Source organism: Lytechinus variegatus, chromosome 12 (genome assembly GCF_018143015.1).
Source record: "Lytechinus variegatus isolate NC3 chromosome 12, Lvar_3.0, whole genome shotgun sequence".
Lineage (NCBI taxonomy): Eukaryota > Metazoa > Echinodermata > Echinoidea > Temnopleuroida > Toxopneustidae > Lytechinus > Lytechinus variegatus.
Genome location: NC_054751.1, coordinates 21,299,652 through 21,315,003, shown reverse-complemented (window position 1 = coordinate 21,315,003; position 15,352 = coordinate 21,299,652). Strand labels below are relative to the sequence as shown.

Sequence of the window (15,352 nt, the reverse complement as noted above, 5' to 3'; positions counted from 1 at the left end):
TATGCCAAAAGTGTGATTTTGTATTTGAAATATCAACAATCCGTCTTCTTCGGCTCTTTCAGCAGATTTTATATAAAATATAACTGTTTGTATTACTTATATGAAAAGCAGGGCAACTGTGTGATAATAGAATGTTTGTGTGTGTTTGGTAATAAGATTTATAGTTTGCTGAATGTTAGATGCTTTGTTTTAAATACATACTCTATTACTCTCAGTATCCTTTATTTTACTCTGTGTATGTAATCATGTGTAAAATATACTACATATTTGTGAATAAGGATGATGTTTGATTATGATGATCATGTGCAAATATTTTACCTGAATATGTTAATTGTGTAATTTGAATGCAAGATAGTGGTTATATCACAAGCAGGAATGAAGGCAATATAATGAATCCAAATAGAAAATGCTTTAGATATTAATAGACAATGGAGTCATGTGCTAGTTAGAGCAGAAGCAAAACTGCTATGTCAATATGCTATGTTGGATTAGATTTTTTCCAATGAAATTTGTATTGTATTCTTTCCAAAGTAAAAATAAAGTATAAGTCTTCAAATGATTAAGTGATATTTTGAATTAAAAAAAAAAACAAGAGTAATATAATTTTTGAAAAAGCTGTACCAGTGTGAATAATTCTATGCTGAAAGATTCTAAGTAAATTAAGAAATCCAAATTTCCCAAATACCCTTTTCTTCAGAATTCTGAAATACATTTGCAGAACTAATCTACCAAATTAATCTTTTTTAACATCTGATTTCCCTTTCCATTTTTTCCGGGAAAATCAGATTTACCATTTCAGGCAGGTCTTACATGTAGGGGTCAAACATACTCTATGGAATTGACCAATCAGTTCATTTTTATATTGACAATTTATTTCTGCCGTTTATTTTTCAATACTATATAATTAGCATTGCTCTTCAGCTGCTTGTCTAAATGTAAGTTAAAAATTAGTCGTATTTGGCAAATTTTGAGCAAGTAAAATGTATAAAATCATGTCAGTAGTGAAATTTGTGTAAACCTGTCTAACCTTGCCGTAGAACATCTTGTATAGTTAAAGTTGTGAATAGTACTAGTTCTGTGTTTCCAAGTTATTTTAATCTCTTTATTGTTTCATTTTTATAAACATATTTAGGCTGCTGTTTAAATTTGTAATAATCAGTCAAATACCACATTTATTCAGTTTGTTTCTGTATTACTTGATGTGTTTGTTGACATAAAAAGGCCCAAGAAAATTTATGAATTGATATTGTACCAATCATAAATTGGAATTGTACCAATGTTAGTACATTTTTCATTGCAATGCTGATGGGATGAATACAATAGAAACATTATTTGTTACTTTAGAATAGAAAAATATTGTTAGAACATACATCCTTGATAAAAGAGTCTTTCAGAGTTATCCTATGCAACTTGAGAACAGAAATTCTGTCATACTTCATCCAAAACATACAGTTCTTTTGATTGGCATGAATATTTAATGGATAATGGTAATTTAAATAGAATAAACATTTTATTTAATGTAATTTAATCAGATTTGTTTTAAAAAGGCTACAGGTATCTTCAAATTCTTCCGTCCAGTTTAGAGACCTGCCTCTTCTTTGCAATGGAATCACCTTGTTTTGTATTCAGCATTAAGAACTTTTACACCTTTCTTAGTGCATTTTATATCGTGTTTAAACCCTTGACAAAAGGCTGCATTTTTAAAGCATTTTCAAACATAAATCATCAGTATTTATTGTTTTTAAACTTGTATTCCATTTTCATCTTGATGAAAGTAGTTTTGTGTGCTATATATGAAATGAACTTATCCTTTTTTGGTGAAGTGAATTAGTCTATTAAAAATGCAGAAATAGGCCAATTCCAGATTTTGTTTCTGAAATGAATTCAAAAGAAGTGTGATGTAGATTGCTTGAATTTTCATAAGTGTGAATTGAAGTCTGAATAATTTTATTCTCTCATGTAGTAGATTCATTTCATTTGTCATTTAGGGTTACTTTATAAATCTGTGCATTTGAGATTTGATTCATTCTATCAACTATTCATCACCGTGTAATATGCTGAAAGAATAAACAGCTATGTGCTTTTGAGGCTTTCAGGAATATTCGTTCATTTATCTTTTCTGTAAAAGTGTGAATGTGTAGTGTTTAACATCGCATTTAAGGCTCACAAATTTTGTAAATATGGATAGTTCTGGTTAGTTGGAGTGGTGTGTCTGTTCTTGAGAGTTACATGAAATTAATAGGATTGAGTACATGTAAATATGCAAAATCAAATATAAAAACCATTTCGAAATTGGTGAATATGATGATAGATTTTCATTAATTGATAAATCAATTTCTGTGGGAGATTATTTCAAGTCATGGCCATTTAAAAAAAAAATCTATTTTTTTTTAAACTCTCTTAACACAATACAAAATCAAAAGTTTTGATTTTGACAATTATATTTGACAAATTCTTATCAAACCAAGGCATTTCTCACATTTTCACATTCTATCAAACCAAAATGATGTCAGAATGAGCTTAGATAATGACCTCAACTAGTTCATTTATACTTGTGAGTGATCATATAAAATGGAATTCTTAACATCTTTTCAAGACAGGACCTTTAATATTGTAATATATCTTAAGGTGGGTGTTTCATAAAGTTGTTCCCAAGTAAAGAGAGACTTTGATAACTGATGAACCCTTTTTTACGCGCTAAATAATCACCAATGAACATTTAATGGTGAATATCATTTACCGCAGGAAAGGATCACCAGTCGTTATATTATATAGAGGCGCCTAACAGGCAGTCCCTTTCTGAGCTCCAGAATATTTCTGATTTTGTCACATTATTATTGTTTGAATGCTATTTTTACTATATCAGTTTGTAATATATATCGTCAGGATCACCCTAGACTAGTTTGGATCTGTTTGATGGCCTACATTGGAAAATCTGTATGGAACTAGTTTTTGCAGTTTGACTTCATTGCTGAACCACCATTATATGCATGTCCTCCATGTATCTTGACCTTGGCTTTCAAGTTCACTCATCCACACCGTCCATTGTCTTCATCAATAGCTTCTGAACACAACAATGGAGTTGGTCAACTTGATAGCAATTGTCCTCATTGTGTCTACAATGGGAAGAAATGAAGTGGAGCCCTGTATTGGCCACCATGTACATGCATTCAAGTGCTGTTTTAAAGAAGGTAATTCACATACACAGCTGAAGTTCCTTGGAACGCGGATAGTATACTATTCTAATGCCACATCAACCTTCCAGCTTCAACTCTTGTTATCAGGAGATATTAGCTTGAACCCGGGACCAAGGAACTTTGATACCACCACGATCACCGATGAGTGTTACAATCCTAGTGACACGGCGAGAACAGAATGTAAGGTAAATCGACATGTATATGATAGAAATAAGTTACTGGAGATCAACCAGAATAGACAGTTTCTAAGAGGGTGCAGACTTCAGGATGGCGTTTGGAAGAATATATGTTCTCTCGGGATTGCCAAAAGGCAAAGGTTTCATAGAGGTAAGAGAGCAGGGAGAAGGAAGCAGAGGCATATCCCAGTATTGATAACTCCTCGTTTGCCTGTCAACAAAACCTCTAGATGTGGCATCAATCACAACAATCTGAGGAGGATACCCAGACACGATCCTAACATTCAGTCTGGTACAAAAGTACATTTATGGAATGCACGTTCTCTGAGAAATAAGGCTTTAATCACGTATGACTACATTCTTGAACATGATTTAGATATATTTGTCATCACAGAATCATGGCTGAAAGATGACGATCAAGTTATCAAGGGTGAATGTACCCCACCTGGATATACGCTCATCAACACTCCACGTAAAATTGGAAGTGGGGGAGGCATAACAGTTATCTTCAAATCTGAGCTCAAATTACAAACCCGCACTTTGGTGAATGAGTTTAGGACATTTGAGTGTGTCCATGTTGTGAACAAGTTATCGTCATCTTCTTCACTATTGAATCTGGTTGCTGTTTACCGACCGCCACCATCACCCACAAATGGACTGTCCTTGGTGGATTTCATGAGTGAATTTGATACCTTTTTGACTGATATGTATGTAATCCCAGGCAAACTAATTTTGCTTGGAGATTTCAACTTCCACATAGACAATCCTACTAAGACAGATGTGAATGGTTTTCTCCAGGCTATATCAGCGGCCGGCTTACATCAGCATGTTACAGGTCCAACCCACTCACGGGGACACACACTGGATCTTGTTTTCACCAGAGAATCTGAATCAATAATCAAGAGATGCAGCGTGCAGGATATGCTGATGTCTGACCATTCTGTAGTGAGGTTGGAGCTGACAATCCCTGTCAGTCAGCAAGAGATGATCACAAGAACATCTCGTAATTATAAAGCAATTGATAGGGACAGATTCAGAGATTCCCTTCAAACGATGACTCAGAAGTTTTCACAACATGAGGATACTGATCATAGTTTTGATTGGTACAATGATACACTGCGTGGTCTTATTGATTCCTTGGCTCCATCGACAGAAAGGACCTGTGCTGTACGTAGAAGAATGCCTTGGTACACCGAGGAGATCCATCTTGCTCGACGGAAAAGGCGCAGAGCTGAAAGGAAATGGCAGAAAAGCAAGTCTGCAATAGATCACGATAGCTATCTAGTTGCAAAGCGTGAAACATCAAATCTGATCTGCAGGACAAAGATGTCCTACTTTCAACATGCACTTTCTTCTTCGGATACCAAGGAAGTCTACAGGACATTGGACTATTTACTGAACAGAAAGAATATGTGTCTTCCTTTCCATGACTGTGCGGAGACCTTGTGTAATCAGTTTTCTACATTCTTTACCAACAAGATTGAAAAGATTCATGAAAGTCTTGGGGATATCACTTCCTGTTCCGGGACCTCGATTGAATCTAGACCGTTTTCATCATCTCCTATGGTCTGTTTCGATCTGACAACTGAAGATGAGATATTGAAAATCATCAAGGGTTCTGCAAGTAAGTCATGCAGTCTGGACCCCATTCCTACATGGTTCCTAAAGGAAAACATCCAAGATCTTCTTCCCATCATAGCCAAGATAGTCAACTCCTCGCTCTCATCAGGAAACTTTCCAGCGGCAGCGAGAACTGCAGTTATACGACCACTTCTCAAAAAGCCATCACTCGACAGGAACTGTCTTTCCAATTATAGACCTGTGTCAAATTTGAGTTTTGTTGGAAAGATCATTGAAAAAGTTGTATGTCGAAGACTTATGGATCACATGGCTGATAATGACCTGTTTGAGCAACACCAATCGGCATACAGACCACACCACAGTATGGAAACAGCTCTAGTGAAGGTGAAAAATGATGTTTGCCTTAGATAAAGGTCATATGGCACTTTTGTTGTCACTTGATCTATCAGCAGCATTCGATACCATCGACAGGCAAATTTTGATATCTCGTATGTCAAACAGGTTAGGAGTCAACGGTATTGCACTCAAGTGGTTCAAATCCTACCTTGCAGACTGGACTACCAAAGTAGAAATAGGTGGGAAGTCATCTCAGTGTAGTGCGAGTTCTATAGGCTTACCGCAGGGGTCTGTATTCGGGCCGATCGGCTACTGTATCTACACCTTACCTGTAGGAGACATCGCTCGTCATCATAATGTCTTCTACCATACTTATGCTGATGACATACAGCTTTACGTAACATTTGATCCTAAGGTTTGCAGTGTAGATGAGGCAAAGAAGACTCTTTGTGCTTGTGTCACAGACATCTGTAGTTGGATGACTCATAACAGACTTAAACTCAATGAAGGAAAGACTGAATTTCTTGTCATAGGTTCAAGTCATAACCTTCGTTCCCTTAGTGATGTTAGCCTTGGTATTGGTTCTGCTACTATTGTATCATCCAAATCTGTTAGAAACCTTGGTGCTTACTTTGATTGTAATATGAATATGTTAGAACAAGTTAATCAATTATGTAAATCTGTCAGATTCCATCTGAGAAACATATCGCAGATAAGAAAGTACATAACTGAAGAAACCTGCCACAGTGCTGTTCGTTGTCATATTTTGTCCAGATTAGATTACTGTAACAGCCTATTAACATCTGTTCCCCAAGTGTATTTGAAGCGCCTACAAAGTTTACAAAACTGGGCAGCCCGTATTATCTTTAGGGTGGACTGACGTCATGATCCTGGCCCTTTACTTAAATCTCTTCATTGGCTCCCAGTAAAGAAGAGAATTGTCTTTAAATTACTTCTTTTTGTCTTCAAAGCCTTTAATAACCAGATGCCAAAATATATCAAAGATAGCCTTTCTTCCCATAGACCAACTCGCCCTAATCTCCAATCATCTAAAGACCCATATTTGCTTGCCATACCCAAAACTCGTACAAAATCAGGTGATCGCACATTCAGTGTTACTGCTTCTAAAGAATGGAACAACATACCCACTTTCATTAAATCATCAAACTCTTCAGATCAATTCAAGAAACTTCTAAAAACATACCTCTTTTCTGATTAATTTCTTTTGAATGTATTTTTATTGTAATTATTATGTACTCTTGTTTAAACTCGTTTGTAAACGCTGTGATATAGTTAACTATGGAGAGCGTACTAAATGCTAGTTATTATTATTATTATTAAAGTCACTCTTAACTTATTTTTACGAAACGCCCCTGGGCAGGTTGGCCAAAGTCAAATCTCTTGGGATCACAGTAATATGTGTGACTAAGGAAAAATTTGACTGCAGAAAAAAAATGCTATGCACGATCTGATCTAAAAAATCTACCTTGACTTGTAATTATTCTTCTTAAGAGGTTGTGTTCTGCACACTCACTTGTAATTAATGTATTATGACACAATGACAAAACAAGGGTTAGACATCAACATTCTTTTCATTTAATGAATTTTACTGCATATTAAGATCTCTCCTTATTAAGCCTGAGTCGAATCGATTTTAAAATCGGTGTTCGATCGATGTCATCGAACACCGGTGCAGATTTTGCAAAATCGATGCATCGAAAAAAAAATACGTCGGCCGGCCGATTCGTTTGGTTTACACAATCAATCATCAAAATATCAGTAATGCCCAACTTTAATACTACTTACTTGATTTCTATTGCCCCCAAAATGAAACCGATTGAGTAATTATGATGCTATTCACCATTAATTTGAAGTTTATTTCGATCATAGTTCGAGTCTTACTCGTCTGCTCGTGCCGAGATAATTTATGCACGATGAATTCATGAATGGAAGTCATGGCCATCGTGCATGCGCAGTACTCTTCTTTAATCAAACCAGAAAATGGCCGGAAATTGACGCGATCAACGTAAAATAAATCTTGCTTTCATGAACAATATTAATATCATGACCATAGAACATTATTTAATCGTAATATTTAACAATAATTTGCATATGATAATCATTAATATGAATTTAGAGCTTGATGTGAAACGTTTGTATTTCGTTTCAATTTTCAATGGCGGACATCTCATGACGATCGACTTGACTTCGAGCTAGTGCACTTGTCTAAAAAAATAATCATCACATCAGGATTGATTCTCGAACATTGTCTACATGCAAAAACTCTGTTCAAGTTCGTAATATCACCATGTAATAACATTTTACATGACAAAACAGAGAAAATTGCGTTTGATTTTTTTTCCCCATCAATTTGAAGCTAGTTTGTGCCCAACTTTGGGCTCTGATTCCCGGGCTCTGATTTCATGAATGGGAAAATATGTCATACGTCATTGAACACGCATGCGCATTGTGCTTATTTTCTCGGAGCTTGGATGGAGGAGACGTCCATCCAGAGATGGAATAACAATAGAAAAATCCGGCCAGTATTAATGCTTCCATATGAACATAACATACTTTGCTGACATCGTCAATATTCTTAGTATGACCATAAAATCTTGTTAAATCGTAATAATTTAGATGAATTTAGGGCTCGATTTGAAACATTCGTATTTATTTTGATCGCATGCTCAATTGCGTCTAAAAAACTGGATTGTCATTGTCAGGTTTAATTCTCGAACATCGTCATAACTCATATTCCACAATCTTTCCTCACAATCGTTATATCAGCATTGAATAGCAATTCAAATGGCCATCCAGAGAAAATTACGTATTTATTCCCATAAATTTATTTGGAGCTCATTTTGAATCCAACTACACAATCTCAGGCAAGTTACAGCGCTCTCCGTTGATTGCACTTGTTTGCTGGCGCTGACGTCAAGCACGCCTGTCGTTTCGGGAGAGTGAGTGTACGGAGCTGCGGATGGGGCTGGTGAATGGACTGCAAATGCTAGTTGACCGAAAATCATTCGGATCGACTCTGCGTGATTCATGTCTTTATTATTGTTTCATTTTTAACTTATATGTTGTCATCTTCAAATATCATTGTTGAAGATATTTTGGGAAGAATTCTGCTTTGGTCCCCGGCCTTTTTTTGTGTGTTTTGTGATCATGGAAAATACAAACGAACTTTGCTGTCATCTGCTTGTGCAACGCTCACCCGGCCAATGCCAGCGCATACCGTCAGTGCGTAGTGCATATGCAAAGCGCATCGCATCGACGCAAAAACAAAAGACTAAATTTTCCCCGCCTTCAATATTCGATCGAATTAGAGCTGTCGAACACCGGTTTTCAAAATAATCGATATGACTCAGGCTTACTCCTTATGAAATCACAGTATACCTGACCTTTCAAAATTAATACAGCGTGAGAAATTATTCATTTTCAGTTCCAAATCATAGGGAAGGAATCTGACACCTATTCATTCACATGCACTTTATTCTTCTGAATAGGTCAAAATTATTCTGATGAATTACAACTTCAATAATGGGAGGGGGGGGGGTGAGGGGGTGATTATGACCATTGGGACGTTCTATTGTCAATCATTGCTTGCTCAAGATATTTCATCATGGCTAACCTGACAATGACAGTTACTGAATAGCTTATGAGAGTCCGACATGTGACAAGTCCACAACCGATGACAAATCTTCAATTTGGTTGATTGTCGACATCCTCCTCATCACTCTTTTGCAAGGTTATGTCAATCATCTGTTTCATTCTACTCTATCACTACCCTCTTGATATGTTCAATCTGTGTTACTTTGTCATCATGTCCATGAAAAGCCATATTTTATTGTTCGAAATAGATATAAAATACTCAGAAAACTTGCTTTGCCCAGTTGATTGATTGACGAGGCTCTATCCCTTTAATCGTTGAATGCCCAACAGGGCAGCAGCAACTCCATCTTTTGGTCTGACGCGACCGGGTTTTGAACCCCCAACCTCCCGGTTGTGAGACGGACGCTCTACCAACTGAGCCAACCCCCCGGTTCATCTTCATCCTCTTCCTTCATCTTTTTTTTTTTAAGAGCAGCATATCAATCATCTGTTCCATTTTCCTATATTACCATGGATATGTCCTTGTTCTCCAGTTGCCTTTACTTTCACCCTCCTCCTGTTCAGGTGACAAAGTCGATAACCTGTTCCATTCTCCTCTTCCACCACCATCTTGATATCATTAAGCCATATTCTTCATCCTTCCCCTTCCCTATATCATCACTCTCTATTAGATGAGGAGAATCAATCATCTGTTTCATTGTCCTCTACAAATACCATAAAAGTGGCCTTTGGTTGTGTGTCGTCATTATCGTCATCGTCTTCACATCTCCCACATCCCACTCCTCCTCATCACCCTTTTCTAGAGGAGGCAAGTCAATCATCTTTTCCATTGTCCTCTACAATCACCATAGAAGTGTCCTCAAGTTGTGTCTCTTTATCATCGTCTTCACCATCTCCCTCATCTTACTCCTCCTCTTCAAGTCAACCATCTGTTCCATTGTCCTCTACAATCACCATAGAAGTGTCCTCTAGTTGTGTCTCGTCATCATCTTCCTCATCATCTCCTTCATCCTCGGCATCCATGTCAAAGAGACGCACCCTCCTCTGGTTTGAGAACAACTGAATTCGGGAAGAAGACAAATGAGAGATCCTAAACACGAGATGATTCACTATGGGCTTACATGCTTGGAAAAGTGGGATGCATTTGTCCTGACATAGTTTAAAGATAAATGCCAAGTTGTGGTAACAATTTCAAAACAAGATTGTACAGAGTCCAATCAAATGACCCCCAGATGTCTGTTTGCATAAACAAGGGTGTTGCTGGGGCAAGCACATGATACGCCTGCCAGTAACACGGAAAATGGAATTATGGTCAAGCAAAAAAAAAGGGAAGTTGGCAAATTGTCTTTTGACCTTCTGACCTCAAAATCAATAGAATTGTTAGGATATATGCTAGTATCATACACACCAAATTATATGAGCCTAGTATAAGTTAAACTGAAGTTGTGTTTACAAGGAAAAGTTAACGGACAGGCAGACGGCGCCGAGCGTGATATCATAATACGTCCCGTAATATTTGCCAAAGGATTCTAGGAGAAATTGTGAAAATTGCTATAGAAGAAATTAGCGATATAAGCAAGGAATCAAATTCAAATATTGGGTATTTCCAAGCAATAATAATAATACATGATCCCACATGCGCGTATCTGTTTGGCAATCTACAGTGTGATCGTTTTTCTGCTTGGAATTCAGGATTTCACAAAGTTCTGTTAAACTGTACTAGATATAGATCTATGATGATATAGTAAAAATCAATCTTGGTTTTACAGACTTTAATCTTTAAAGTGACTGTAATATTTGGCCAATTTCAGATACACTTTACACTTAATGTAGACAACTTGACACTATATCTTAACAATTCCAAATTAACAATCGATAGCTACAAACCTAGACATGAACTTTCAAACTGAAAGGAGTGGGGAAGTATTAAAGTAATAACCTTAATATCTGAAGCACTCATGCAGGTTTAAGAAAATTTTCAACTTTGTAAACATCACATAGAATGCATTGTAATCTTTAATCAAATGGTTCTGTCTTATCTGTTTCAAGGAACCGGATCCTGACTACATGATTACCTATCCTGACAGGCATGTGTGCGTAATCAAACATCCAAAATAAGTAGGCCTGCTTACCACACAAGCAACCTTTCTTGACCCACTGACTGCTAGCCTGGCGGCTCTCATATTGTCCATCCGCCTGGATGTAACTAGAGGTCCTGCATCGAAACTTGGTCTAAAGAAAGACAAATATCAAATCAATAAATCAGAAATCATAAATATACATACAATGCTATTTTTTCCTTTTTCAATACACACTATTTTTTCAAACATTATCGGTTATTTCGAGTGGGGTTTTAGAATTTTGAGTTGCACTGCCTTACATGCCATTTGTCATGCAAACCCATTTGCATCGTTGTGATCAATATTGCTGTAATCAACATCAGTATGCTATGTGAATCACACAGGTGTGACCAGGGGCCTGTTGCATAAAACTTTTTACCTGAGAAAACTCAGGTTGTTTTTACCGGAGTTTTTGCCCTGTGTTAAAGTCAATGGCAGAATTCAGACTAACCTTAGTTTTCAGTTTTTACCAGAGTTTCTCAGGTAAAAAGTTATATGCAACAGGCCCCAGCTCTAATGGGGTGTTGCAAGCAAATATTTGCAATCAATAGCAAATATTCTGTTGTAACTTTACAACTGATCAGTTTTAGCTGCAACAAATCAGATGACACACCCTGTTTCAAGAAGCAGATTAGTAATCAATTGCAAAATTAAAGACATATGATTGATTTAGGGACCAAAAAATAGACTTGCAATTGATCACAAGTCTCTCGCAACACCCATTAGTCTAACAAACTGACGATTTGTCATTCAACATGGCTACAATCAATCAACAGAGCATATTGTTAGTCAGACTGTGAAATCATCATAACTAAATTTAATGTCATCATTTGGCATTCATTCTATTTCACTGGTGGGTAAGGCCTCTGCACACCTTACGACTGGTCCGATATCCAATCACGGAACAAATCGCATTTTGCACATTTCCTGAAAAAGTGAATGAAGAGGATCTTTTAATTAGAGGTTCAGATTAACTGTAAGAATACTAATGAAACAATTGCGGACAATTGGAAGCCTTTATTTTTTAGTAAAGTTCCAATTGATTTTAAATCATAGCCAATCATACCACTGCTATGACGTAATTACAACTGGATATTGAGTTTACTTTTATTGCAATTAGGATGGTAGCATAGTCACAAATTTGAAAATTGTACGATGATTTAGAACTTCACACATTAAGATATTCATGTACCATGTCTCGATATCCCCCAAACTGGTGTCCGACTTATTGTAATGTGAATGGTGGCCTTAATTCTCCTTGTAAATTCAAGAGAACATTATGGAAGTACACATATCTGTTAAATTTAAGCTTGCCCACAAAAAGGAGAAAGCCACTTACACAGTTTGTCCTGTTGATAGATGACCTTTGACCTGTGACATGGGAGTGAACTCTGCCTCTGCTTGGAGTGCTTCCAGTGGCAACTGACATAGGACAGGCTTACCGTTGTTACTCTCATCATCTTTAACCTCTTGTAGAAGGAGCGAGAGGGAGTGATCACCGTAGAATGCAGCATCCAGCACCATATGACTATATTTAAATCAATTAATTAATTTCAAAAGGAAAAATGCATTTTTACATGTAAATGTGATAGTTAAATGTGCATTAAAATTGAATATACTCCAGTACAAAGTTCCAAAGACTCTTTGATGATGATTGGCTGACAAGCACTGGCCACCAACTGTTACTATGGAAACAAAGAACTATAACCTGTCAGTGCTGACAAGCTTCATGAAACAGTGCCCTGATATCTACAACTCCTTTTGGATCTACTCTTGAAATATAATAATAATAATAACAACTAGAATTTAATTCGTCATGCGGACGAATTAGGTGGTCTGTCTTTATTCTCGGCATCATGATTACTATTACCATATTCATGCATATCAATATGATCTTCATGGTGACAACGGAATGCTCATTATGGATGGAATACTCGTGAAAGACGGGAGATGATAAAGCACTGCAAAAGGGTCTCATGATGTATGACAATACATGTGATATGAAAAAAAGTAATTATAATCTGTTTTATCTTGGTAAATTTTAACTTTTGTACCTTTAAATTATCATAAAGGATCATGTATGAGGTGGTAAAAAGAAAAAAAAATGGGAAAAAAAAATCATCTTGTTCACCCCAGGACTCGAACCTCCGCCCTCGAGAAAGCAAGTCAAATGCGTTATCCATTGAGCCACGATATTCCCCATAGAGATTACACGTAAGCAATTTTGAGAATTACAATTCCAATTTTGCAAGTGAAATACGGGCATGATCCCGGCATCTGATCAAAAAATGAAGGGCACACTTCCGATAGCCCAGAATCTCAGCTACAACATGTTAGAAGCTCAGGGAAAACCGACAAGAAAAAATGGAGATATGGCTAACGAAATAGAGGAATGTCGAATCTAGTTTTGGGAAAAAGTCATGTCCCATAGAGATTACACGCAAAATGAGGAAAAATGACATGCCTCTTTTCATCGCTGTTTTACGCAATGATGCGTTTCTCAAAACGAAAATTAATGTTAACTAAAGAGAAAGAGTACATTCTAAACTACATCATATCGAAATCTGGGCGAAAAATAATCAATATTTAAGAAGTTACAACCAAATTTGCATAAATTTGATTACGTCATTTTTGAAAAAATGAAATTTTTAGTTTAGGCGCCATTTTGATGACGTCATGATCAAATTCAGGGGCGATGGTGACATGAAATCTAATCTGCAACTAATACTCTATCGATATATGAAAAAAAATTGGGGGTCAACGGACTATTTAAAGAGCTACAGTGAATTTTCAATAGGCATGTTTTTGCACATATATGGCCTACAGTGAGAGCTCGCGCGCACACGTGCTGCAAACTTCAACGGGTGTTAATTTCGTCATTAATGGTCGTAGAAGGTTGATCAAGGTATCAAATTGTTCAAAATTTCATTATCAATGCAAAGATGTAAAAAAAAACGGTGTTTCTGCGTCGCGTTAAGGCGTTACGCGCGGAAGTGCGCGCGCAAAATTTTGAAATGCTTAAAATGACCTGAAACGTACTCTACTTTGGTCAAAAAGTGATTTTGAGCATTTTGAAATTTTGACGCGCGCGTACGCGCGAGTCGTGTCCTCCAGGTGACCTTTGATGACATGACCTAATGACTCTTGACGTAAAGTTGATGTGATGTTAATTTGATTGATTTTTGATAATTGATAATGGAGATATGATTGATGTGATTTTACAAAATGGCGCCTAGATGACGTCATCATGACCTGATGACCTTGAAAAGCTTATTTTGACGTGTCCATGACAGATCCTATAGATGACATGAAATTCAATGAAATTGATCAAGTCCATTTTGAGATAACTTGGCGACAAAAAATTGTTAAAAATAAATAAATAAAGTAATAAGAAAATTCTGACGAAATTAAGAGGTGATCTGTCAAAGACAGACCACCTAATAACACCTAATAATAATAATAAGCATTTATATAGCACCATCTATCTAGAAATATTCAATTCCAAGGCGCGTAGTTATTATTATTATTACCCCGGCTTTAGCACGAGCTGCCTTTCAGCGCTCATGCATTCAACGAATTAATCCTGCCGGGTACCCATTCACCTCACCTGGGTCGAGTGCAGCACAATGTGGATAAATTTCTTGCTGAAGGAAATAACGCCATGGCTGGGATTCGAACCCACGACCCTCTGTTTCAAAGTCAGAAGACTTATCCACTGGGCCACAACGCTCCATATAAAGAGGAAACTGTGTCTACAGATGGTAGAACTCTGTGTCATGAAATTTGATATCTATAAGCCAGGAATCAATCACAAATTAGTAGATAAATAGTAGCTTAAAAACTGTTTCAATGATAATAATTTTCATATGACACTAAACCCAGGAGCCCATCAATGGAAATGCGAGGCATCTACCACTTTAACAGCAAATCAAAATCTAGGAGTGCTATAGAAGCTACCAATTGATAATAAAACTTAAATTATTAAGTGATTATTTTATGGTAACAGTATATGACAATGTTCTTCAAATAAAGGCAGTATGCATTGACAATAGAACAGACATCCCTCCCCAAAGCAACAACACAAGAGACTTATAATACTTAAAAACACATTTTCATACCTATCAGCAGCAAGTGAGACTACACTTTCATCAGGATCTAAGCTCCCCAGAGTTCCAAAGGTCAGCTGAACAATCTCTGTTACATCACTGCTACTTCTGATATGGGTAAATTAAAAAATATAGTGAATTAACAACAATTAAAACAGGTTCAAGGATGTAGCCAATGGTGAGTGCGTATTCAAGTCACATGTTCATGCTTTAATTATGCG

At 36.7% G+C, this 15,352-nt stretch overlaps 1 protein-coding gene across 1 annotated transcript in view; it reads right to left on the bottom strand.

Annotated features, from left to right (window-relative positions):
- Window positions 1–8,606: 8,606 nt before the first annotated feature.
- Window positions 8,607–15,352, bottom strand: part of LOC121425193 (anaphase-promoting complex subunit 4-like) — a 37,710-nt gene continuing 30,964 nt past the window's right edge. The window contains exons 18-21 of the mRNA XM_041621197.1: window positions 15,144–15,239; window positions 12,365–12,553; window positions 11,038–11,137; window positions 8,607–9,964 (exon numbers count right to left, since the gene is read on the bottom strand). Coding sequence (XP_041477131.1) covers window positions 9,827–9,964; window positions 11,038–11,137; window positions 12,365–12,553; window positions 15,144–15,239 — 523 coding nt within the window. The 3' untranslated portion in view covers window positions 8,607–9,826. The remainder of the gene's footprint in view (window positions 9,965–11,037; window positions 11,138–12,364; window positions 12,554–15,143; window positions 15,240–15,352) is intronic.